The sequence below is a fragment of the Octopus sinensis genome, linkage group LG2 (assembly GCF_006345805.1).
Source record: "Octopus sinensis linkage group LG2, ASM634580v1, whole genome shotgun sequence".
Lineage (NCBI taxonomy): Eukaryota > Metazoa > Mollusca > Cephalopoda > Octopoda > Octopodidae > Octopus > Octopus sinensis.
In genome coordinates, this window is record NC_042998.1 from 115,678,818 (window position 1) to 115,705,562 (window position 26,745).

The window sequence follows — 26,745 nt, forward strand, 5'->3', positions numbered from 1 at the left end:
TTATCATCATTATTATCATTAACGCGGTGAGGTCGCAGAAGCTTTAGCACGTTGGGCCACATGCTTAGCGGCATTTCATCCGCCTTTACGTTCTGATTTCAAGTGCCGCCAAGTTCGACTTTACCTTTTATCCTTTCGGGGTCGATAAATTTAGTACCAGTGAAATTCTGGGGTTGATGCAATCAACTAGTCCCCTCCTCCACGAAATTTCCAGCCTTGTGCCTATAGCCCATGAATTATTATTATTGATTTTGTATATCGACTTCTCGTAAATAATGTTGTAAGATTTATTCTGAAAACTACGCAGTTTAAGAGATAGACTTTATGATAGAAACATAATAGTATTTCTTTCTAATTTGAGTACAAGGTCAGCAACTTTAGAGTTAGTGGGTTAGTCGACTGCATCGACTCCCAGTACTTAGCTGGCTCTTTATTTTATCGACTCCGAAAGGATGACAGGCAAACTCGACCTTGGCGGTATTTGAACTCAGTACATGAGGAGCCGGAAGCAATGCTCCTAAGCCTTTTGTACGATATGCTAACGTTTCTCTCAACTCACTGAAATTTAATGAACTTAATAATAATTATCTATACTAAGGCGGTGAGATGGCAGAATCGTTTTCGCGTTGAGGAAAATGCTTAGCAGCATTTCGTCCCTTTCTACGTTCTGAGTTCAAATTCCACCGTGGTCAACTTTGCATTTCATCCTTTCGGCATAGATAAAATAACTATCAGCTGAGAACTTGGGTCAATGTAACCGTCGTATCTCCTCACCTAAAATCGCTGGCCTGGTGCCAAAATTTGAAATGAAATCAATAATAATTATTCCAACCAGAATTTTAACACAGAACGTAAAGCCGGAAGAAATGCCACTGAAACATTTTGAGCGGCGTGCTAACAACTCTGCCTTCTCACCGCCTTAACTACATTAAATATATTAAAACTTTTTTTTTAACCTTGGAAAGAGCAAATCACAAAGACCCTACTTGATTGCTGGAGCTGTTAGAAATTATTGCTAAAGTTTCTTTAAACCACCACACTTTACTTCCTTAAATAATCGAAAAATCACATTAGGTAATGGATTTCTAGATATTACCAAAAGAAACTTTGGAATGTTCACTGATGCATGGAATGCTTCTAATCATAAATCGGCACACTTACGAATGATTTGGCTTTAAATCACAACAGCAACAACTGAAGAAATATAGAAGTTATTTTCAAATCTGAACGCAAGGAGAGAGGATATCTCTTTACGGGCAATCGTTTTATTCATTGTTCTGTCGTCATGTCGTCCATCGTTCTGCCGTATTTACTATGAGAAATGTAATAAAATTTCATAATTGTGTCGTGGGAGGGCCATTACACCAATGATAATAAATACATGCACTGGTTCAAATTCAATATTTTATTGTTAGTCAATCAGTAAAATATTTAACCAACTAACTCATCGATAGTTTGTATAGTGTGTTGGTTAAAATATCAGTCGGTTGTTCATTTGTCTAAGTCCTATCGTCACTATTCATGACTTAATCAATGACACACCGTCTCTCTTCAATATCTACCTTGAGTTACTTTCCCTTTCTCTTCTCTCATATTTCTTCTGACTCTATTCATTTGACTTTTAGTCTTATTGACTCCTCCTTTATCATTTCATTCTAAAATTTCCAGATCCTAACCCTTCTCTTCCAATATCTTTCTATCTATAAACGGCAACATATCTGTGTATCTGTGTGTTTGTGCAACTGTGTGTCCTTTATACAAATCCACAGTTTTTCACGTAAAAGGCTCGCATTTTCTATGGGCTTTCAAAACTGTCTGAGGGTTGTCGTGAAGATTTTTTCATTTCCCTAGTCACCCCAGAAAGCCATTAAGCGATGTCAATTAACAAATCGCAGGGACAGACACTCTCAGTCGCGAGAATACATCTGGGCGATCCCTGGTTTTCACACGGGCAACTTTATGTTGCCTGCTCTCGCGTTGGAAGTAGGAATGCCCTGTTTGTATATGCCCCTGGGGGTAAAACCCGCAATATTGTTTACAACGAGATTTTGGATAAGCATTTATAAATGCATTGGTATACCAATGCTATCCTCAACGAAAACAATTCTCACCTTGTCAGATGTTTATTAAGTTAGGTTAAAGGACTAGGTCCCTTTTTGTGAAGGTTGTCGGTAAGTTTTGGTAAGTTTCGCTAATGCGGATTTCCAAAGCTACATTCTTCAGTGGTCCTTAATCCAATGCAGTCATCCTCCTCCGAAACAAACCCGCCATGCACATCTCCACAGTCAATTTCCTCTACAGCCATGTCATTTAGAACCCCTAGGATGGGTTAGTGATAGATTGGGATTAGAAGCTGCCTATTAGAGCCTCCTGTTCCCCCTTCTGTAATGTTAGTCTAGGTTTTAGTTGAAGGCTTAGTTGTGTTCCGAACCTAACCTCCTCCGTTTCAGTGGATCGGGAGCCCAATTAGCCTTAGTTAATATACCTTAGTTAACCTTGATATCTTGAATGCTTCTATGCGTCATGAACTATTGACTTTACTGTGTGACTTGCTTCAATGCGTCATACTCATAAAATCACTTTCAATACTGCTTTTGTGCTCTAAATGCTCTGCTTTTTCGCCGGAATCAGCACTTTTCTTCCCACCATTGTTATTTACTCATAGGACGAGGGGGTTAGGCGAGGGGTTTGGTGTCAAAAGGGTTGGCATGTGCAACATGATCACCTCTGTCAGTCAAAGTCCCAGCCCATGCGTTCCCGTCGCGACACTGATTGCGCAGAACTGGGTTGGGTGTGAAACCAAAACTCAACAAACGAGAAATTATGTGTATTTTCAAAAGCATGCTATTTTGCGGCCAAATTCAAGATTTTCGATTTCTTCTGCCTCCTTTTTTGTCCGACTAAGGACATGGGCTAATTTTCCATGATTATGCCGTTCCAGGTGTGAAAACTGAAGTGCAATGAATATTAATTACTCTCATAAAAAGCTCCAACTAGCTCATAAACAACAAAACTGGCCCGGGCTGAAATGTGATAAGAAACTTAGCCCTTGATTTCGTGAGAAATTTTTACTGCGACCCGGCAACGAGCAACAAGCACTAGCACTAGACCCGGCAACGACGGGTCATAGTGCTAGTCTCTTTATATTTCATGTTTCTCTTTCTCTTTTAAACTGTCCCTTTATTCACTGCATATTATATCGTCCTCTTTTCTATTCCCTGTTTTATTCTCTGCATTACTGCCTTGTTTTTGCTTTTATTCTACTTTCCTTCTATTACCTTTTTTTATTATATATCCATTCTCTCTCTCTCTCTCCCACTTTTTCTCTTTCTCTCACGGGGATCCCTGCACATTTCCTGGTTCTCAAGTTATCGTACATCTATAATTCTGTACTTAACTCGTCTCTGTTGCTATCCATCATTCTAAATATCATTCTCCCTACTTCTTTCTCTTATTACCATGTCAACTACTCGCTCAACTTTCACTCGGTCATATTAACTCTAAAGCTTTCATTCCTTTTTCTACCATCACTCTTCATGTCAAAGGAAAGTACTTATCACATTTCATTCTCGTTCGTATAGACACATGTGTTCTAACCTCCGTGCGTCGTCTTTTTCCGTTTCATTCTAACTTACCCTAAAAATATCAAACCAATATTCACTGTAGTCATTTATCCCTCACAGTATTTTTTCTCTCTATTTTATCAGTACATTGGTTTTCTTCTCTTAATTTAAAAATATTTTCCAACCTACTTTGTTTCTCGAAGATGTATTGAAGCTTATATAATTGGAAACATTAATAAACTATTAGTCTATTAGTTTATAGCAAACACACAACACACACGCACACACACACTCGCATACACATACACACACGCACACACAAGAATTAGTTTAGCGCTTATTTTAATGCGATTTTCGAATTATACAAAGGATTCCATATACATTACATTCAATATAATTCGTTCAATTTCAAATGAAATTCTATCGAAAGCTCAATGTATCTCCTTATGTGAAAAAAGAGAAAAAATAGCGATATAAATGTATATGTATGTATATATCGATATGTATGTATGTATGTATGTACCTATGTATGTATGTACCTATGTATGTATGTGTATGTGTGAGCACAGGTGCGTCTTTGCGTGTGCGTGAGTGCTATACATATGTCTGTCTGTCTGTCTGTCTCTCTGTCTGTCTGTATGTATGTATGTATGTATGTATGTATGTATGTATGTATATGCAGGGTGTTCGGTGAAAATTTAGTGATTTTTTGTCTCCTTTTTCAGGAACAGCTTGATGTATTGGTGAATAGCCAATAGCGTTGGAGAGTATAAACATTAAAGTTGTAGTTGAGAGAAAGTTAGCTGACATGAAGTACTGGAAGATATAAAAAAAACTTTTTTCTGGGAAAACGTTATTTGTATCATGATGATTCGCACTCGGTGTGAAAATGCCGATATCATGACTACTGCTCAATGCTCTGTAAATGCCGCATTGGCTTAAGACGTGATATAGACAAATGTAACGGGGACTACGAAGCCATGGCATGCAGGAAGCGCTCTGACTGCGTCCGCACACCGGAGATGATCCAACAACTGTAGGGCAAGGTGATGGAAGTCGAGCAAAGGAATCCTGGCTTTGGAGATAGGGACAGCCGCTACGATCAAGCTGTCCTGAGTGAGGACCTTTGCTACCATTCGAACAAGAGGAGCAAGGGACAAATAATGATATTCTGGCAGACAGCGGCTAAAGAAAAATATTTGGTGAAAGCAAAGAAGCTTCTGAACAAGCTGAGGCATCCTCTGGACTCGAGGATGATCTGGTTCTTAGATGAAAAACTTCTGCCAGAACTATTTGCACAGTACGCAGAACTACAGGTAGCTTTTGAAATATAAACTAGATTATGGTTAGAAGATAACAGTTTATTCAAGGTAACTCCTCGACTTCCCATTACGGCCCCAACACATCTTTGGAACCTGGGGTATAGATTCCTTACTGTGTCCCTGGGAACATCTTCGTGTTGCAGGCAGAGCAGTTAGTGCCTTTCTCAAATGTATCCCGACACAGTAACCTATAGGATTACACTCGGGGGAATAAGAAGGCCACAAATTAGGTTGGTGAAGTCGTAGAACTTCTCAGACAACTGTGTCTGACACTTTCCCGGTGTATGGAAAGGAACCGAAACCTGCTGCCCCACATATGGCCTTCCAGCAGTCATTTAGATGGTTTTGGTTTTAAAGGCTTAACCGGTTTCAGGGAATTTTCTGATTTTCAGAAGTTAAGTAAGATAGAAAGGGTTATGCAGCAACTGCCTTGCTTCTGACTGGAGATCGAACAATCTTATGTATTTTTGGAGAGAATATAGCTCAAAGTAGTATCTGTTTAGGAAACAATATGTTTGGCAGACAGGGGTCACGTAATTAAACTTAGAAAAGTTCACTCAATCATGTCAATCATAACCTTTTACACAAAACATTAACATAACATTAACGCAGAGATATAGCGAGAAACTTACAAAGTTTATAAACCTAATCACGTTATCATTCAAATTGTGCCAACTAAATTGTATCCTAGACATATATTAATTTTACCTATTCTCTCTATATAAACAAGAGAATTTTCGAACTACATTCAGAAGCAAGATAGCTGCAGCATAGTCTCAAGCCTTTCTATCTCACTTAACTTTCTAAAATCACAATAAATCCGTGAAACAGGTTAAGAAGGCACTTAGTGTATTTTCAATTCCCTTTTGTACCTGTATGGAATAAAATGGCATTGTTTCCAATATATATATATTCAGACACAGTATGTCGTTAGCCAGCCAGGGAAGACGTCCCCCTGGGACTAAAGACAACACAAGCATCGTCCTTTATGGGACCGCTACATTTAGTTGGTAACTATACTTCATGATTTCGTGCTGCTACTGTTTAATTCTCGCTCAGAGATTTAAAATTGCTTATATATATAAAGTGCTGTGGTTTTACTGAGATCTCCCTTTTAGTAGAAAGAATAGCTATAACTCTTTGACTGCTATTTCTAAACTCGGTGTGTGGTGAGGCAAATCGTTGCTAAACCCTTAATTACTTAGTATTACTTAAACTTTCCTCGAATGGGGCTTTTACATGCCGAAATCTACTTGGTGAAATTAATGATTATTCCAAATTAATTAATTTCACCCTATATTATTACTGATTTATATATATATATATATATATACATATATATATATATATATATATATATAATATATATATATATATATATATATATATATATATATATGTATATATATGTATATATATATATATATATATATATATATATATATATATGTATATATCTATATATATATATGTATGTAGGTAGATAGATACATAGATAGATAAGCTATGTATGTATGTATATAGGTAGGTAGGTAGGTAGATAAATATGTAGTATCTAGGTAGGTAAAAAATAATTAGATCAGTCAGAGCCTACAGGCCGAAGTTGATGTAGGTTTTCATGATGTATAAGGATCACACTTCCCATGCCACAGAACGGGATGCCAATCCGTCGCGGAGCTAAACTTCCGGTTGCTGCACGTGCATATTTTCAGCTGCTTGGACTTGAGCAACGAGAAGGAATACCTTGCTTATGTACACAACGCGTCTCGAACCGGGATTCAAATCTACGACGCTTCCAAACCATTAAGCCACGCAAATCTCATATACGAAAAACGCAACGCAATAACAGGAAACACACGCAGTTTATGTCAACGACATTAGCTGTATACATTAGATCTGTATAAGTGAGGAAGGTAAAGTTTCACAAAACTATTTGCCTGGGGGAAAGAAAATCTCCCATGAGACGATGAACAAATTTATAATATTGATTCAATTTACAATGCACTGGCAGAGGAAACACAAGTAGCGTTCAGAATCACACTCACATTTATTTAAAAATAGATAAGGTCTTTTCATAGCCTGTCAGCTTGCTAGAAATAACAGCCCAAATATCCCACAATTGGCGCCTTAGTAATTTTTTTTCTTGTTTCAGTCATTAGACTGCGACCATGCTGGGGCACCAGCTTGGAGGATTTTAGTCAAACAAATCGACTCCAGGGCTTATTTTATAAAACCTGGTACTTATTCTATCGGTCTCTTTTGTCGAACCGCTAATTTACCTGTTGTCAAACGATGGTGGTGAATACACACACACATACGCACACACATATACATACACACACATATGCATGCATACATAAATATATATATATATATATATATATATATATATATATAAAACATTATTGGTGAATTGAAGAAATGGAGCTGAACGCAGATTGAACAGAAATCGTTTTATTTCATTCTACACGTGTTTCGAAAGGCACAAATTACAAAATCCGATTGAATAATGGGACCATATTGTGTCTTTCTCTTCAGGAAGAAAAAAGGAAATCCGTTGGAAAAACAAAAACAGAACAGAGGCAGAGCAAAAAACAAATCGAACTGTGCTCCTAAGAGCCCATGGCGAAACTTAGGAGCACAGTTCGATTTGTTTTTGCTCTGCCTCTGTTTGTTTTTGTTTTTCCAACGGATTTCCTTTTTCTTCCTGAAGAGAAAGACACAATATGGTCCATTATTCAATCGGATTTTGGTAATTTGTGCCTTTCGAAACACGTGTAGAATGAAATAAAACGATTTCTGTTCAATCTGCGTTCAGCTCCATTTCTTCATTCACCAATAATGTTTTAATTTCAATTATCCGCACCAACGCACGGTTGCAACGCCAGATGGTTGTACCTCCAACCGTGCTGTTCACTGCTGTGATTTTTGCTACTAAGGTATCGGTTAAACTTTTGATTAATCCACTACAAGATTATTCATCTTTCTATTTCACATAATATATATATATATATATATATATACATACATAAAGCACTTGACCGGTAACCACAGAGATGTGAGTTCAAGTCTCATGGCTGAATGTTCACAAATGTTTCCGCAAAATATGGATAGATTATCCTGTTCTTGCTGTTTTAGCAAAATTATTCTGGGTTGGAGAATAAGATATTTCCTTATCTTTATCATATATATATATAGAGAGAGAGAGGGGGGAAGAAAGAGAGATAGATAGATAAATAGATACGACATGCTTCTTCCAGTTGCCGTCTAAAAATATCCGCTGGGAGGTCTTGTTTGACCTGAGGGTATAATAGAAGGCACTTGCCCAAGATGCCACGTAGTGGGACCGATCCTGGAACCATGTGGTTGGGTAGCAAGCTTCTTGCCACACAACCACGCGCCTGCGTCTAAAAACAGAAAAACGAATCAAAGAAATCCTGGTATAGTGTTACAATATTAAAGAGTGCTTGTAGGTATTAGTAACTATTTTATTCCTACCAGGCTCTCAGCCGGTACTGCGTATACCAAATTTTTTGATTAATTAATGTCGTCGTAGCTGCCCTATAAGAGGCAGGTTATTTTCTGCTGGAATGTTTTTTGATTATACGGTTGCTTGAATAGAGTTGATCCCTGGATAGGCAGAAAAGGCGATATACTTTAAAAAATCAAAGATATTTATTGTTGAAGGAAAATAATCACACTCTTCCTTAATGACCTATACGTCTAAACAAATATGTGCGATACTGTCTATTTTCTATTCTATTTTCATACCATTCTATTTTCATAAGACTCCAAACTCTGCTAGTCACCTTGCTCGACGCTATTAGTTCTATTCTACTGCCATACTACTCTAATTAACGGAGATATTTAATAAGTAGCACGAGCTGGCTGAATTAATGTTAGAAAAGATGGGTACTAAACCACTGCACATTACCTTGAGTGTGTGTGTGTGTGTTTGTGTGTGAGAGAGAGAGAGAGAGTGTATATGTTTGTGTGTAAATTCAAGTTAAACGGAAAATGGAGAAAAGTTCTTGATCAACAAAGTGACTACCATCGATTACTATTTTTTAATAAAATACCTTATCCGTTTTAACAGCTGTTTCTGCTTCTAATATCCGTCAGTGCTGCCAAAGAAAATTCTGTGAATAATATTCGTGTTATTCTATAGCACAACCGATCTAGTACATGGTGCTTCATGAGGGTGAAGAGAAATGCATAAAATGAAAGAAGAGAAGAGAAAAGAACACATATATACATATATATACATAGGGAGAGAGAAAGAGATCATCTTCGGTCAGGAATGACATTGGGATTGCTTTTAGGAAGTAACCCTTCGGGGAACACCTCTGGGCAAAGTTGTTTATGGAAGACCTGCAGCCGTCCATAAATATCAACCTCTTCACTCCACGCCATCGATGTTACCCAAGGGAAAGTAAAGGCCGATAGAGCTTGGCACCAGTAATGTTGCAGCTCATTTCTACAGATTAGTGAACTGGAATAAGTGAAATAGAACAAAGCACACAGCCCGGTCCGGGAATCGAACTCACTACCTCATGATTGTGAGCCCGACGCTCTAACCACTGGGCCATGAGACTTCACCCCCACACGCACACATGCACACACGCGCACACACATACACATACACACACACAGAGTAGAGTTGCAATAGTACTAACTGTCAACCTGTATAATTAATATTCCATAACTTACACAGTCTTGGCTATAAAAAATATTTTAAACATACACGTGTCTCTGTTTTTCCTCCACCACCACTTGACAAACGTTATTGGTGTGTTTATGTACCCGTAATTCAGTGGTTCGGCAAAAAAGATTGATAGAATAAATACTGGGTTTTACTTCAGATTCTATATTATTCGAAATGTTCTTTCTTATATACGGATATTAAGGCGTGATCCAATAAGTATTTGATTGTTATTTCAAGCAGGCTAACTGACGACTATATAGGAACTCTCTCAATGTCACGCAATTTAGTAAGATAGGATCAAACCAAGATTCTGCAGAAATGCACGATGGTTCGCATCGGCCACCGTCAATCAATATAACATCTAATACGCGAGTCGGACAAGTTCAAATACCGTGAGAAGTGTAATGATCTAGCTTGTAACCTATTTACCTAGCTCTCGTCCAAGGGACACTACACCTGTTTCTCTGTTCCTCACTGTCAACTGAAGGGTGAAGTTTGAAACTGCATGTGGTTAATTACATCGCATTATACCTTTGATCGTATTGTTTTCTACATAGATCACAAGTAGCCAAAGTTTATGAGTAGCAGAAATAAATATCTACCTTACATTCACCATGTACGCACATATCTGTGCCTTGTCTGTAACAATATGTGCCATCAAGAACAGTCCCAAATGATTTCTGAATGGGATATAGCGTGTTTTCACATATCAGGCGGCAGGGTGTTTTCTCTGAAAAAAAAAATTTCAATAATAATAATAACACAAAAAAAATAAAAACAGTAAATATGACGCATGTCAAAAGCTTAGTCATAACATGTAACTTTAGCAGTGGTGCTGTATTGCTTGTGTCAGAGAAGGAGTTGTGCTATATATTTTACTCTGAATACTATTTGTTCACTCCCCCTCCTCCTCCCTCTCCTCCTCCTTCTCTCTCCTCCTCCTCCCCTACTACCACTACTACTACTACTACTACTACTACTACTACTACTACTACTACTACTACTACTACCTCTGCTGCTACTGCTGCTACTGTTGCTGCTACTGTTGCTGCAGCTGCTGCTGCTGTCGCTGCCACCGCCGTCACCACCACAACTATCACCACCATCACCACCACCGCCATCCTCCTCCTCCTCCTCCTGCAAATACTACTACTACTACTACTAGGCGCTTTTAGTTTGTTTACATATATTTTTATAGGTGGTGCTTAGAGAAAGCGATAAGAGAGAGAGAGCAATGAGAGACAGTGTGAGAGAGTAAGCAATGAAAAAGTGAGAGAAAGTGAGAGAAACAGAGACAGAGACAGATAGAGAAAGAAAGAAAGAGATGCTGATTGGGTTTGTGACTAAATATATGGAAACATTCAACTGTACTACATTCTCATTTGTGTTTCTACAGAATGACTTCCTGTTATATTTTTTTTATTCAATATTTAAAATAGTGATCTCAAAGGGCGCACGGTGAGGGGTATCGAGATGCACTGCAAATTTTTAAATATGTAATTCAAGGCTATAGAAAATCCATATTACTGCTGAGTGAGTTGAAAAACCTGTTATTCGTAGCTTTTGCTGTACACAAGAATGATTAATAAAACATAAAAGCAACAGTTTTCATTTTTGCGTCTAAATGTTTAACTAAGAAACCAATTTTCGAAAAGCTTTCAATGAAAATTGCGCTCATAATGTTTTTGTTTCGTATGCAGTACCCCACGAACTCAAAAATACTGTTTCAAAAAGATTGAAAGCCAACATTCTGATAGTAATTGTTCCAGCTCTGATCAAATCTCGCCGAAGTCAACTCAGCCTTTTGTCCCTCCAATGATGGAAAATAAAGTATCAGAAATATATTGCTTAGAATCGATTTAATATCATTCATTCAGAGGTGACTACGTTGCACCTTAAGTGTATTCTGGAGGGATCCTTTATAGCATAATCTTCCTTCAAGCCTTAAGAGGGAGTTGGGTTCAGAGTTAGCAAACACTTCTCGTCTTGCCTTTTCTTGGACTCGCATTTCTTTAGTGAAAACGTCGAGGTGTCGTTGTGATATATGATATCTTGGACATTTTTAGACTTGGTGGAAACCATACCTCTCTACGTCTATTCACAGATGATTCCTTCCAGAATAAAGAAAATAGAAAAATAATCCGAGTGCAGGACAGGTACTTTATTTAACGACTCCGAAATGATGAAAGACAAAGTTGACATGAGTAAGATTTGAAGTCGGGGCACAAGGTGTCAAAACATTTAATACAAATCATTCTATCTGACAGTCTAACGGTGTGAACAATTAGCTTCTTCGTCTGGGATGCTTAAAAGCGCCCAAGCACCATGTAACTTGGCAGGCGAGGGTGGACCAATATGCCGAGGGGCACAGAATGATGAACAAAAAAAAAAGCGATAGTTGGGTAAAAGTAACGCTATGTCTATAGAGCTGAAATATTTCAAACATTATTTCGTTACATTTTGTTTTACTTAAATAATGTTTAGTGTGGCTTAATCAGAAGAAGAGCATCACCCATAACACTTTCCAAGGTTCTAGTCACTGTTAGGATGGAAGAAAGAACTGATCTGCACGTCAGAGACCTGGCTCGAATGCTTGCAACTGAGTGAACTCCACTATAACTACGTAAACGGCAGGTAGTGGTTGTAAATCGAAATGTTCATGTTCTCAGCTTTAAATATACTAATATTTTATGGTGTAGTTCGTCCTTCTTTTTTTCTCTGCTTAAGTTGCTGTGTATAGGAAGTCAAGTAACTATGCTAAGCTCTACATTGTTTCTTATAGTTGTTTTGTGAGATAGAATTTATCTTACTCCGCGGTGATAAAAAAAAAACATATTAAAATGTAGTTTAATCTCTATTAAGCCGTAGGTGTAGGATGCTTACTTTATATTTAACATAATAATTCCTCATTCATCAATTTTCGGTGCAATTTTGTAGATTTACAGTGTGCATAGCAGGAAGAGATATTCTCTTCACCTCAATAGTTATAATGAACTTATTGATCGAAATTCTATTTTTTTGTTTTTTCATTTCCCAACTGAAAAAAAAATTGATTTTTGTATCTTTTATATTTTATAAAATTTTATTTTTTACAATTATTATTAGGATTGCAATGAATAATAGTGTATTGGCAAAATAAGTAGAGCACCGGATTAAATACTTAGTGGGAATTAGTTAGAATCTTTTACGTTCGAATCCCGTTTTATCTTTTGTCGTTTCAACGTCAATAAATGTCAGTTAACTCAATTACAGTCAAAATCCATAATGAGGCAGTAGGTGAAAAAAAACAGACACAAACTTGTTCCTCCTTGCTTCTATAGTCAGTGCGATGCATTCCACCATCTTTGTTGCTGTCTATTCCTTGACATCACTGAACGACTAATTCCTGGCTTTCCTACTCAGCTTTTACTGCTCGGATGATTGTCGCGAATAATTATATTCACTAGAGTTGACTGTCAGTGTCGTGTAATATGACAAAAATCACATGATTTAGTGGAATTGAGAATTTTAGCACGTGAGAAATATGTTTCGCGGTTCGGAGACAATCCCCATCCCAATTCTCTTTCGCGTAAGGTTTCCCTCATCCAACGTCCAGGCTTCGTAACCATAAAGTACAGTCAATACTGCCTTCACGCTCCCCTTCTCCATTTTTCTTATTTCTGCTATTATAATATTTTTATATTTTCAAGCAGGGTCTAACTTTGCTAAAGCTGCTGTAACTGCTACAATTAACTAATTGACTTATTTCTTTGATTTCACATCTGTAATTGCTTTTGTCAAATATTTCAATTAATTAATAGCCTTTCAATTGAATTGACTACTTACTATTTGCTTTTATTAGTTATCATTATTTCTATCACTTTCAATATAATTTGCATTTTCATTTCAGTTATATAAGAAAGTGTTGCAATGTCACCGGGTTCTTTTTCATTTTGTCCTACTATATCAGTATCGTTAACAGCACGGGACAATGATGGTATTACTTTGCTGTCTTGCGAGGCCGTGCGGTGTTGCATGTCTATGACGACTGCCACCCGATCACAGATCTCTGAAAGATACATCTGCAGTAACCACCTGACAATACTGTGCCAAGAGAGTGAAATAGAACCAGAGGTCGACTTCGTTATCGATGCTCTTCCTGGTGACATTTAAATTTCTCCATTTCACATATTGTTGGACTTGTTTTTGGACAGGTGCATCAAGTACAATGTGAGCTGGTGTCTTAAATATGGGAGAAAATGCGTTAAGGGGCCATACACAATTCCTCAACCAATAAACGAGATTTTACTTAATGTGATCACTAGGCTTTCTCCGTACTTTCTTTGAATGGGACAAATAAGTTTTTTGTGGCCCTTCAGGTAGCCATGTCTTCCTCTTGTACAACTCTGGAATATATTGTGGAAGGTTGGTGCCCGTCTTGTGAACAGAATGATGTCAAACTTTAGTTATTCGAAAGTTCGGTCGCGAAAGATGACGTTTCAATAGACGTCGCTAGAATTTCGTTTGGCCCAGTACACTTATGATTGTTGCTGCGTGTTGTTCCTAAATGTATCGTCTGTTATGCAGTTTTATTTTTGATGAAACAGTATATTTTTATTTTCTGCAATTTCTGTGCTTACGCATTTATTAATCATTTTCATCTTTTTGCTGGAGAGGAAACTGTCTTGTTAGACTAAAAACTGTTTTGTTTTGCTAAACGTATTCTTTTTTAAGTAGAGGCGGCTTCTGTCAAACATGAAGCTATTTTTAACTTAGAGCGTAAATTAATAGTGTTAATATTTTAAAAAACCGACTTCGTTGACTATCGAGGTAGACATTCTAAAAACGTTCAGTAATCATCTATCAGAAAGCACAGAAAAAGCTAAGCGTATGAAAACTCGTGCTAAAACTGCTGCTTTAGATATTCTCACTGATAAATGGCAAGAAAACCTCTCGGTGGCGAATATCCAAAGAGAGCTAATAATGCCGATGGTGACAAAGCCCTGACCTATCAATGGTTAATGTCTTCAGGCATAAAATCAGAAACAGAAGGGTTTATCATAGCAGCCCAAGAGCAATGCCTTCCTACAAGAAAATACCAGGTCAACATATTAAAGAATGGTAGTAGCCAAACATATCCTGTATGTAAACAACAAAATGAAACCACTGATCATGTTGTCTCTATGTGCAGTCTTCTTGCGCCTACGGAGTATCTCATCAGGCATGGCAGAGCAGCACAATACATCCATTGGTTAATTTACAAAAATCTGGACTTGCCTCATGATAAAAACTGGTAAGAACACAAACCACCTCCAGAGCTTGAAAATGATCACATTTCACTCTTCTGCAATTTCTCCATTCAAACTGACAGAAAAATAGATGCGAATAGGCAAGACGTTGTATTGAAAGAATTCAGACAAAAATCATGCCTTCTCATTGATATGACTGTCTCAATCGACATAAAGGTATCTGTCAAGACCTATAAAAAACTGAGCAAATATACAGATCTAGAAATAGAAATTGGCAAAAGATGGAATCTCAAAATTATAAAACAATACCTGTTGTTATAGGTTCCCTAGGAATGATAGCAAAAGGCGTTGATTCCTACCTAGCTCAGATACCAGGAAACCCCAAAATGCCAGAAATTCAAAAGGTAGTGCTCATGGGAACTGCCCATATCCTACGTAAAATATTGTTTATGTGATCTCAAATTTTAAAACAAACTTATAATTTTCTTATGTTTTCTTAAACATTCACTAGAACCATACTATGTGCAAAACCAAATATATGACACACTAGGTATAACACCAGCATAAACTTCTCACTTGTTGTCTCTTGAGGACTCTGGGTGATACTTGGAGTCAACTTGTACAAATACAAAGAAGTCAAACATTTAACAACAACAACAACAACAACAACAACAACAACAACAACAACAATAATAATAATAATAATAATAATAATAATAATAATAATAATATACCAGAAGTATGGATATCAGGTAACAGGTGCTTAATACCAACATACAACAGAAAAGGTAATGGACAAAAAGGAGAAGGCAAAAATCCTCTGGTACTTAGACTTCAAGACAGACAAGGGTGTTAGGGTACTGAAGGCTGGATATAGTAACTTTTAGGAATGACAAACAAGAGTGACTAATAATCGACGTGGCAGTGCCGGAGGGTCAACTTGAGGAATGACCAAATGTCTCCGTTGCACCGCATCTGCAATAGAGAGGATGAAAGTATTGCCCATATCACTAAGGAATTCCCTAGACTTGCCCAAAACCACTACAAGTTGTGGTGATACGACCAGGTAGCAAAAGTGCTACATTGGAAATTCTGTGAAAAGTGGGGGCTAGAAAGAGGCAAGACGTGGTATGGGCACAAACCACAGTGAATGGCAGAGTCGGAGACTAGCAAAATCCTCTGGGATTTTCCAATCCAAATAGATCAGGTGCTAGATTATAACAGACCAGCCCTATTAGTGGTAGACAAGATGCACCACATATGCTATACAGTTAAGATTGCATGCCCTTTGACACACAAATAGTCAAGACGGAAGGCGAAAAGATAGATAAATACAACCCTCTTAAGTACGAAATAGCCCGACTATGAAAAATGAAGGTGAAAATAGTGCCAATTGTTGCAGGGTACTTGGGAAAAAAGTATCAGAAGGCACCAAGAAGAATATAAAGGAAATTGGATTAGAGTGCCCAGTAGAACTGTTACAAAAGGTTTGCCTTCTTGGTACGGTCAGAATAATCCGGAAAATATTAGATAACTGAAAAGAACGAATAGCATGGTGCCGTAGGCTGCAGATAGTAAGCCCGCTACGCATGCAAGACTCCAGTAGCTGCAACAAAACCTGTGAGAAAAATAGAAATATATAAGACAACTGAATACTACTACTAATAATAATAAAAATAATAATAATAAAGAATATTATAGACGAGTTAGATCAATACTGAATACAGAGCTCAATGCTAAAAACAAGATAATAAGTATCAACACTTTAGCCGTCCCAGTTATAAGTTACAGCTACAATATCCTTAACTGGACACTAAATGAACTGACCAAAATAGATAGGAAAACAAAAAAAGTAATGACAGGATCTAGGATGCATCACCCAAAATTTGAAATTGAAAGACTATATATACAACGTATAGAAGGTGGTAGAGGCCTTATACAGCTGGAAAACTAGTATAATATAACCACCACAGGACTGCAAAAATATCTACTTCAGAAGGAAGGAGAACTGATACAAATAGCGGCAAAACACGAGCAAAACAAAAAACTGTTCTCAGTATTTAAGGAAACTGACAAATACAAACAAGAAATCATACCACCTAATAAATATGAAGAAGAAGAAGAAGAAGAAGTAGAAGAAGATGAAGAAACAACAAAAGCTATAAAACAAATGAAATCCAAACTAAAAATAGAACAGCAACGAACCATGATAAAACGATGGCAAGAAAAGCTCCTTCATGGTAAATACTGGACTAAACTAAACGCAAAAGAAATAGACAAAGAAAAATCCCAGCTATGGTTGAGAAGCTCAGGACTCAAAGCAGAGACAGAGGGATTTTTAATTGCAGCACAAGACCAAAGCCTCCCCACCAGAAATTACCAAAAACACGTAACGAAAAGAAATATAACAAGTAACTGCAGAATATGTGGAGATGGACAGGAAACAATAAATCATATTATCTCTGGCTGCCCAGTCCTGGCTAAGAAGGAATATATTCACAGACATGACAGAGTTGGAACCTACATACACTGGAAGCTATGCCAACATTATGGAATAACAACAGAAAAAAGATGGTATAGGCACACACCAGAAAAGGTCACAGAAAACGAGAAAGCAACCATACTCTGGGATATGCCGATACACACAGATAGAGAAATGAAGGCCAACAGACCAGATATAGTTGTCAGAGATCATGAAGAAAAATAATGTTTTTTAATTGATGTATCAATACCAGCGGATGACAACGTGTCTCTAAAAGAAATGGAGAAACTTTCAAAATACAAAGACCTGGAAATAGAGGTAACCAGAATGTGGAATCTAATAGCAGAAACAATTCCTATCATAATAGGTGTATTAGTCATGATAAAAAAATATTCAGACAAATACATAACAAAAACACCAGGACTTACAAACACATATAACATACAGAAAATTGCACTACTGGGCACTGCACACATCCTACGCAGAACACTTTCCATACAATAACCATCAGAGCATCACAACAAATCACAGCACATACCCAAGGCATACAGAACTGCGCTCGGTAGTGAAGTGAAAGCACGATATAAAAAATATGCTACTGAATAATAATAATAATAATAATAATAATAATAATAATAATAATAATAATAATAATAATACGCAGAACACTTTCCATACAATAACCATCAGAGCATCACAACAAATCACAGCACATACCCAAGGCACACAGAGCTGCGCTCGGTAGTGAAGTGAAAGCACGCTATAAAAATAAAACTACTGAATAATAATAATAATAATAATATAGTAATACAACCCAGCAGGACAACTAAAAAATAACTCTAAAAGACTGGTATATTTACAGTTTCCTGTGAGTATTTTGAATTTCTCTCAAAATTAAATTAAGGAACTTACATGCCTACAGTTTTCGAACACATAAACGATCAGCTTTAAAATGTTTAGTATCTACAACTTCCTTTTCTGTGAAAGAAATTTACCTTCCTGTTCTTTCTTTCTCTTTCTCCCCGAATATTCGAAAATGTAAACATCCTTTTTATTGAAAAACACACACAGTCTTCTCTGAACGGTCATACAAACGAACACCTCAAACAATTTTGAAACTTTAATATCTCCAATTTTGTGTGAACATTTGATCTTTTCTTATATATTTTATCTTTCCGCGAATACATAGATAAGCGCTTTATGGTAACAACACAATTAAATGCACGATAAAAGATTAAGGAGGTAAGCACCTGCCACTATATACATACTGCACAACTACAAAAACTGTAAACCAAAGCAAAACTTTTAAAAAAGAAAGAAATATTCTAAAAGAAAAGGAAAAAGAAATGCATAAATTCAAAAATTTATATATATATATATATATATAATATATATATATACACACATATATATATATATATATATACAAATATATATACATATATATATATATATATACACACATACACACACACACGCATACACACACCACACACACACACACATATATATATATATATATATATATAATTGTTGTTTTCTACCAGTAATTACAAATAGAACAGTTTGAATTGCCTCTTTTCAAGGCCAAACGGCAGCACTCTCAGTGGTCACTGGTAGTAGTATAAACATCTGACCTCTGCTGACACAAAGGGTACGAAGATTCTTTTGTCTCTATAGCTGACCTCCCCGACAACTGCCGAATATATTTATAGAACTGTAGAATTTGACCTATTCACCAAGTTGATACCCAACCATTTCCTTCAACGATAACATATTTATGATTATCTCAAGTACAAGACAAAAGTTGAAAATAAAGAACATTTAATAAAATCTTTAAATAATAATTATTTTAAAAATAAAATTATGGAAATAGTAATTATGATAATAACAGTTGTAGTGGTGGTGATGGTGATAATGATAAAAACAAAAATAGTAATGATATACTGCAGCTGCTAATACTACAACTACTATTACTCTGATAGCATAGGAATCTGAGGCCCAACTACCACCCTTACCACTACCCTACCCACGCTACTGTTGCTGGTGCTGCAACCACTGCTGCTACTACACATGATAACAATAATATCAGTGATATCAGTGACGCTAATAATGATAAATAAAGGAAACGGGTGGACACCTCCCATGGCCTGATTAATGATACATCTAGTGATGGTGTCACAATAAAAACACTGCTAATTCCGCAACCTGATAATCGCTACTTCATATGAATGACAATGAAAAAACAAAATATTATGAATAACGGTGGTAATTTAACTGAAGCCAAGGATGGTGACTGTTGCAACCGACAAGCTCAGAGATTCTGGTCCGGCTCCAGCCTGTTGTTATCCAGAAAGGGACCACCACACACAGCGTAGATGGAGCAAGCTAATTAATGCTGAGCAACCCGGTAGATGGAGATGGTGCTCAAATTAGGAGTTACTGAAAACGTATGTATGATCATTGGAGAGAAACGGGATTGTTTCAACTCACGGATCAAGCTAGAGCAATAGGAAAAATCGTTGGTTCATAGAAGTAGAACTCGAAGATATCAAAAGACGGGTTTTGGAAAATAGCAGCAGAGATAATGATGAAAATACAGTTTTTACTAATAAGAGTAATCTTATAGCACAGGAAAGAAGCAGTGGTAGCTTACATGATGAGAGACATGTAGATGATCTAAAAGAAGACAATAAATCTATTGGTGACATGACAGATGAACAAAAGGCAATCTACGACAGAATAATGACAAGAATACAGGAGAACGATAGCGACATTATTTGCACCCTTAAAAAAGGTTGATCGATGGAAACTGAACCAAGAAACGAAAAATGTCAATGAAATTCTGAAATATATCAGAACAAACAACATCACAGAAACAAATAATTTGATCAAGGCAGCAAGTATTGTTGTAGCAGAAAACGTGGGTGCTGATGTCAAGAAAATGAAATATTATGGGAGTGACAAAAGAAAAGAACCATGGTGGAAAAGAAGAATACAAGTTGGGTTAGATATGCTCTCGGAGGAAATTTCTGTGTTAGACTGAAAAGAGAAAGAACAGCTTGAAAGCGAACAAAAATACAGAGCGCTGAAAAGTATAATATTAAAAGAAATGGCCTGAATGTGGTAATGGGGAAACTGAAACAGCGCCTCGTTGCAAAGAAAGCAAAGATGGTAAAATATGACCAAAGAACAAAGGGTTACCAGCAGAATAGGTTATTCAGAGTAGATCAGAAAAGATTCTATAAAGAAATAAATGGAGATTGTACAAATGAAAAGCTGATGCCAGATAACAATGAAAGTCAAAGGTTTGGGACATCTGGAACAAAGACAAGGAGCACAAGAAGGATGCTGAATGGTTGCAAGAACCGAAACAAACAGTAGTCTGTCCAAAACAGGCAGAACTAGTTATTTCAGTTAGGGAAGTGAAGGAAATCAGCAAACTAATGAGCAACTGGAAGGCCCTGAGACCAGATGGATCAAAAGATTTGGTGAATGTTCTGTACGAATAGCTGTGCAACTTACCAAGCAACACCAGAGTGGTTGACATTGGGTAGGACAGTGCTGAAAAACATCGAAAAAGGCAACATGGTAGACAATTACAGACCGATGTCCTGTCTACCACTTAAGTGGAAGCAATTAACTGGAATACTCGCAGAGTCAATGTACAAATATCTGGAAAAAATGGAATCCTGCCACATAAGCAGAAGGGTTGCAAGTGTATGTGCAGAGGCACCAAGGATCAAATCCTGTTAGACAAAACTGTACTTAGACACTGCAAGAGGAGGAAAAGTAACTTAGCCATATCACGGGTCGACTATCGTAAGGTGTACTATATCATCACACATTCTTGGATAATGGAATGTGTGAAGCTATTTGGTATTGCATTGAATGTTGAACGATTGCTTGGAAAAAGTATGGCGAATTGGAGGACGGACCTGACAGCATACGGAAGAAGTTTAGGGACAGCAGAAATCTGGAGGGGCATCTTCCAAGGGGACTGCCTGTACCCACTGATCTTTGTGCTGTGCTTGATACCGCCAACACTGATTCTAAGGAAAGCAAAAGCTGGGTATATATCCAAAAGCCGCCAACAAAAATTCAACCATTTGTTATTCATGGATGACTTCAAACTTTATGGTAAAGATGAAGCCCAAGTCAGTTCCCTCGTTGATACGGTGTATACTTTCAGTATTGATATCGGAATGGAGTTCGGACTGAGAAAGTGTGGTGTGTTAGTCTTGAAGAGAGGAAAAATCAAATGTATGGACGGGCTAACGATACCGTCGGGAGAGGTTATGAAGCAGATAGAAGAGGCGGGCTATAAGTACTTGGGGATTTTGGAAATGGATAAATTTATGGAGAAAGAAATGACAGAAAAATTTACGGTGGAGTACTTGCGCAGACTGAGACTGATCCTTAAGTCGAAATTAAACGGACGTTATAAGATTGAAATTATCAACACATGGGCGGTTTCACTCCTTAGATATAGATCAGGGGTAATTGCATGGACAGTAGACGAACTAAACAGCTTAGACAGAAAGACAAGGAAGTTGCTAACTAGATATTGAACACTCCACCCAAAAAGTAACAGAGACAGACTGTATGTACCAAGAAAAAGATTGGGAAGAGAACTTATTGGATGCGAACACTGCATTAGAGCAGAAGAAAACAACATAGCATGGTATGTAAAAAAAATGCCACAGAACCGCTATTATTAGAAGTAAGAAGGTCAGGCTTGTATAGAGTGCAAAGGTAAAGCACTGTACAAGCAATAGAAAGCGAATGAAACTGAAAATAAGTGGGTAAAGAAAAGAATGCATGGTCAATTTCATAGGGATGTTGAAAATAAGACAGATAGAGAAAAAAGATGGCTGTGTATGAGTAAAAGTGATTTAAAACCAGAAGCGGAGGCTCTAATCTGTGCTGCCCAAGAGCAAGCGCTAAGAGCAAACTACATAAAATGCAGAATAGACAACACATCAAAAAGTGATAAGTTCAAAAACAGTGGACAGTGGTGAAACCATATGGCATATTACCAGCCAATGTACGCCACGACAATATAGCCAGGCTTGTGCATAGGATATTTTGCAACAAGTATGGACTTGACAGAGCCAAAAATTCGTACTACCACAAACTCGAAGACATCATCGAAAATAAAACTACAAAAGATCCTATGGGATTTCATGATTCAGTGCGACCATGAGATTGAGAATAGGAAGCCAGAGAAAGAAATTGAGAAACAAAACAAACTAAGCTGGATAATAGATATATCATGCCCAGCTGACAACAAGGTATGCGATAAGGAAAAAAGAAAAGTCGATAGATATAAGAGGTTAGCTAGGGAAGTTAAGAAGTTGTGGTTGATCAAAAAGATAGTAGTAGTACCAATAATTGTTGGAGCCCTGGGAACAGTGAGCAAAAATCTCGAGAAGCACATGGAACAAATAGGGGTTGCAATTAGGGTGGAGCACTTGCTGAAAACTGCTCTGCTTGGAACAGTTGGAATACTCTGGAAGCTGCTCGAAAAATAAGAGGTGTTACCTTAGATCACTGGTAGTGAAGAGCTGACACCGTAGTACATCTCTGGCGTTAGAAGTTGTGCAATGGCAATAATAACAATAATAACAACAACAACAACAACAACAATAATAATAATAATAATAATATTCAGTTGTGTTGGATGTTGACACAGTCATAAAATATGTGATGAAAACTGGTGTAGACCCAATGTGATGAGAAATGATGTAGACTCAATATGGCGATACTGCAACGATGAGATTGAAACAGTGGACCACCTAATGTCTGGGTTTTAGCACTTGTCGAGTACAAATTAAGATATGACAGAGTTGGCCAATATTTACATTGGATAATGTGTCCGCATTATAAAATCAAAACTGCTGACAAATGGTATAACCACTACACTTAAACTGAAGTAACCGACGGAGAAAATGTAACGATTCTTTGGTGCTTTTCAGTATGTATAGACCGGACCATTAATGCAAATAAAGCAGATATTGTTGTGAAAAACCAAAGCAATAAAATCTGTTTACTGGATGAGCTGAACATACCCTTTGACCATAATATCTCGATAAAAAAAAATTGATAAGCTCAGAAAATATAAAGATTTGGTAATCGAAATCGAAACAATGTAGCATTTCAAGACGACTACAATACCAATGATTATAGGAGCGCTTGGAATGATCAAAACAGAAACTAAAAATTATTTAAGAATCCTCCCTGACTTACCATCTATGCAGGAAGTGTACATCACACGTACTGGTACATCACACGTACTGACAAGAGCATGGTCACTGTGAATTTTCGTTCATTTCCCTCTTTATTTTCTTTGTTTCTATTTTTATTTATTTTTTTGTGAAGGCACATGGCTCAGTGGTTAGAGTGCCGAACTTACGACCGTGAGGTTGGGAGTTCGAATCCCGGACCGGGTTGCGTGTTGTGTTCTTAAGCAAAACACTTTATTTCACGTTGCTCCAGTTCACTCAGCTGTAGAAATGAGTTGTGACGTCACTGGTGCCAAGCTGTATCGTCCTTTGCCTTTTCCTTGGAAGACATCGGTGGCGTGAAGAGGGGAGGCTGATATGCATGGGCGACTGCTGGTCTTCCATAAACAACCTTGCCCGGACTTGTGCCTTGGAGGATAACTTTCTAGGTGCAATCCCATGGTCATTCGTGACCGAAGGGGGTCTCCGATTTTTTATTCTATTTATTTTCTCTCTGTCATTCTTACCTTTTTTCTCTATCACATGACTTTATAACTGAACAATCAGGTGTGTTTATTCTAATGACCTGCCAATATATACAGTGCGTTTCTCTGCACTAGGTGTCAGGAAAACACTGGGCAAGAAACGGAAACACAATTGAAAGATGATAATGAACATAATAATAATATCATCATCATCATCACCAACAACAACAACAATAATAATATATGGTAAATAAAAAGAAAGAACAAGCATTATATTCGACATACCATGTCCTGGTCACAACAGGATGAAAGAGAGAAAAGAAAAACCGAACAGCTACGAATACAAAGGTTGTGGTCAATGAGGAGAGTAGACGTGATACCATTAATATTTGGTGCATTTGGTAGTATCAGCACTCAACTACTAACATGGCTGAAAAAGATTGGTACAAATGTAAACAAGTGTCACCTTTGTCTGCTGGCTGTAGACAGCTGAAACTTTACATCATACTCAGCAAAGTAAGCTGAGAGTTTTCATATAATAATAATGATAATAATAATCGCTTGTTCAAGTTACCTGTGAAAACTGGATTCCATTTTCCACCATATGAAAGACGTACCCTCGGCTGGTTGTACAAAGAGCACTGGTAGTCTCGAAAATCCTGGCTGTTTGCACTGCAATCCTTGTAAAAGAATTAATATATGTAAGCATTAGTTCAGTAACTTTTCTGTAATACATGAGCTGAAAATTACTTGGTCAATTGCATTATACTATGTTTTCATTTTCTGTACCGAGAATCACGTTGAAACTGCTAACACCCACATCGTTTTTATTTCTATTTATAGCTTCAAATTGTTACAACTTTATTTATTTTTCATTGAAATGGTGACGTCAAGCTGCAGTAGCGGCCTTTAAAATTTACCTCAGTTATTCCAATGTAGTTTTATAGTACTATCCTCTTTCCTATTAATTATTGATTATACGTTAGTTCTTTTTTATTCTTATTCTTATTCTTCTATTTTCTTCTTGTACTTGTTCTTCTTTCTTCTTCTTCCTCTTCTTCTTCTTCTTCTTCTTCTTCTTCTTCTTCTTCTTCTTCTTCTTCTTCTTCTTCTTCTTCTCTCCTCCTTCTTCTTCTTCTTCTTCTTCTTCTTCTTTCTTCTTCTTTCTTCTTTCTTCTTCTTCCTTCTTCCTTCTTTCTTCTTTCTTCTTCCTTCTTCTTCCTTCTTCCTTCTTCTTTCTTCTTCCTTCTTCCACTTCTTCTTCTTCTTCTTACTATTTTTATTATTATTATTATTATTATTATTATTATTATTATTATTATTATTATTCATCGTCGTCATCGTCGTCATCATTGTCATCATCGTCATCACCACCACCGCCACCACCACCGCCACCACCAACCACCACCACCACCACCACCACCACCACCACCATCATCATCATCATCATCATCATCAATCTGCTTTTCATTTTCTTTAACAACATCATTTACTTTACAGTGACAGAATGTAAATTACACCAAAACCCAGTTAGAAAATAAATCCAATACTGCTGTAAACGATAACATAAAGAGAAAAGAAAGGTGAGAGGCACACATACACACACACACACACACACACACACACACACGCGCGCGCGCACATATGCATACATACTCAAGCTCACACAGGCACCCAGAAAAGCATACATGCAATCATGCACATATGGGACAACGTACATATACACACAGAACTACATAGAAGCAATCAACATCAATAATAACGACAAAAATCACACACAAACAAACACTAATAGCATTAACAACAACAACAACTAAAACAACCAGACAATCAAGTCAAACTATTAAATCGTATATGTCAGGAAAAGTCGAACTAATGAATAAAAAAAAAAGAAATCAAAAACACCTCCACCACCATCACCATTATCACCACCGACAACGACCACAACAACAACAACTGCAACAACAACGATAAACATAACAATCACTGGCACAACACGTATAATAATAATGACAACAGTATAAAAGCAAACACAATGATGAAGAAAAAAAAAAAAAAAATAAAACGAAAGAAAATCGCTACGTAATATCGTTTGTATTCCAGAATGTTCTGAAATGCTTTTATGTCATTCATTACGGAACCAATTTGAGTAGTGTGATCTGACGATGTCTTCAAAAGAACAAGTAATAATAATAATAATAATAATAATAATAATAATAATAATAATAATAATAATAATAATAATAATAATAACAGTGATGATGATTAGAAGGAAAAGTAAAATTAGAACATGAAGATCAAGAACAAGAAGAACAAAGAGGAGAAAAAGAAAACAAATATTAACAGTAATAAATAAATAAAAAGTTTCTAATTTTAGTACAGGGTTAACAATTTAGGTTAGCGCGTTAGTCAAATAAATCAATCCCTGAACTTCAGCTGTACTTTGTTTTACGCTATTTTATCGTTACCAGCAGGTTGAAAGTCAAAGTTGACCTCGGTGCGATTTGAACTCAGAAGCGTAAAGAGCTTGAACAAGCAAGAATTAAAGGGGAATCTGTGAATTCACTGTATAGTAATGTGGACAATATTAGCGTCATCAAGGACCACTTATCGACAAATGGAAATTTGCTTATGGCTGCAGTCTTACGGCAGCTAATGTAAATATACTTTATCGTTAAGATGAGACGAACGAGCAATTAGCGTAAATACACTATTTACATGGCAAACACCATCTGT

At 36.9% G+C, this 26,745-nt stretch overlaps 1 protein-coding gene across 2 annotated transcripts in view; it reads right to left on the reverse strand.

Moving 5' to 3' along the window:
* LOC115232558 (A disintegrin and metalloproteinase with thrombospondin motifs 20-like) overlaps positions 1–26,745 on the reverse strand; it is a 178,774-nt gene that overhangs the window by 60,684 nt on the left and 91,345 nt on the right. For both annotated transcript variants that reach the window (XR_004997235.1, XM_029802511.2), the window contains exons 3-4: positions 24,584–24,689; positions 10,193–10,320 (exon numbers count right to left, since the gene is read on the reverse strand). Coding sequence is in view for 1 of the 2 variants with exons in the window: in XM_029802511.2 (XP_029658371.1) it covers positions 10,193–10,320; positions 24,584–24,689 (234 nt within the window). In the remaining variant the exon portion in view is untranslated. The remainder of the gene's footprint in view (positions 1–10,192; positions 10,321–24,583; positions 24,690–26,745) is intronic.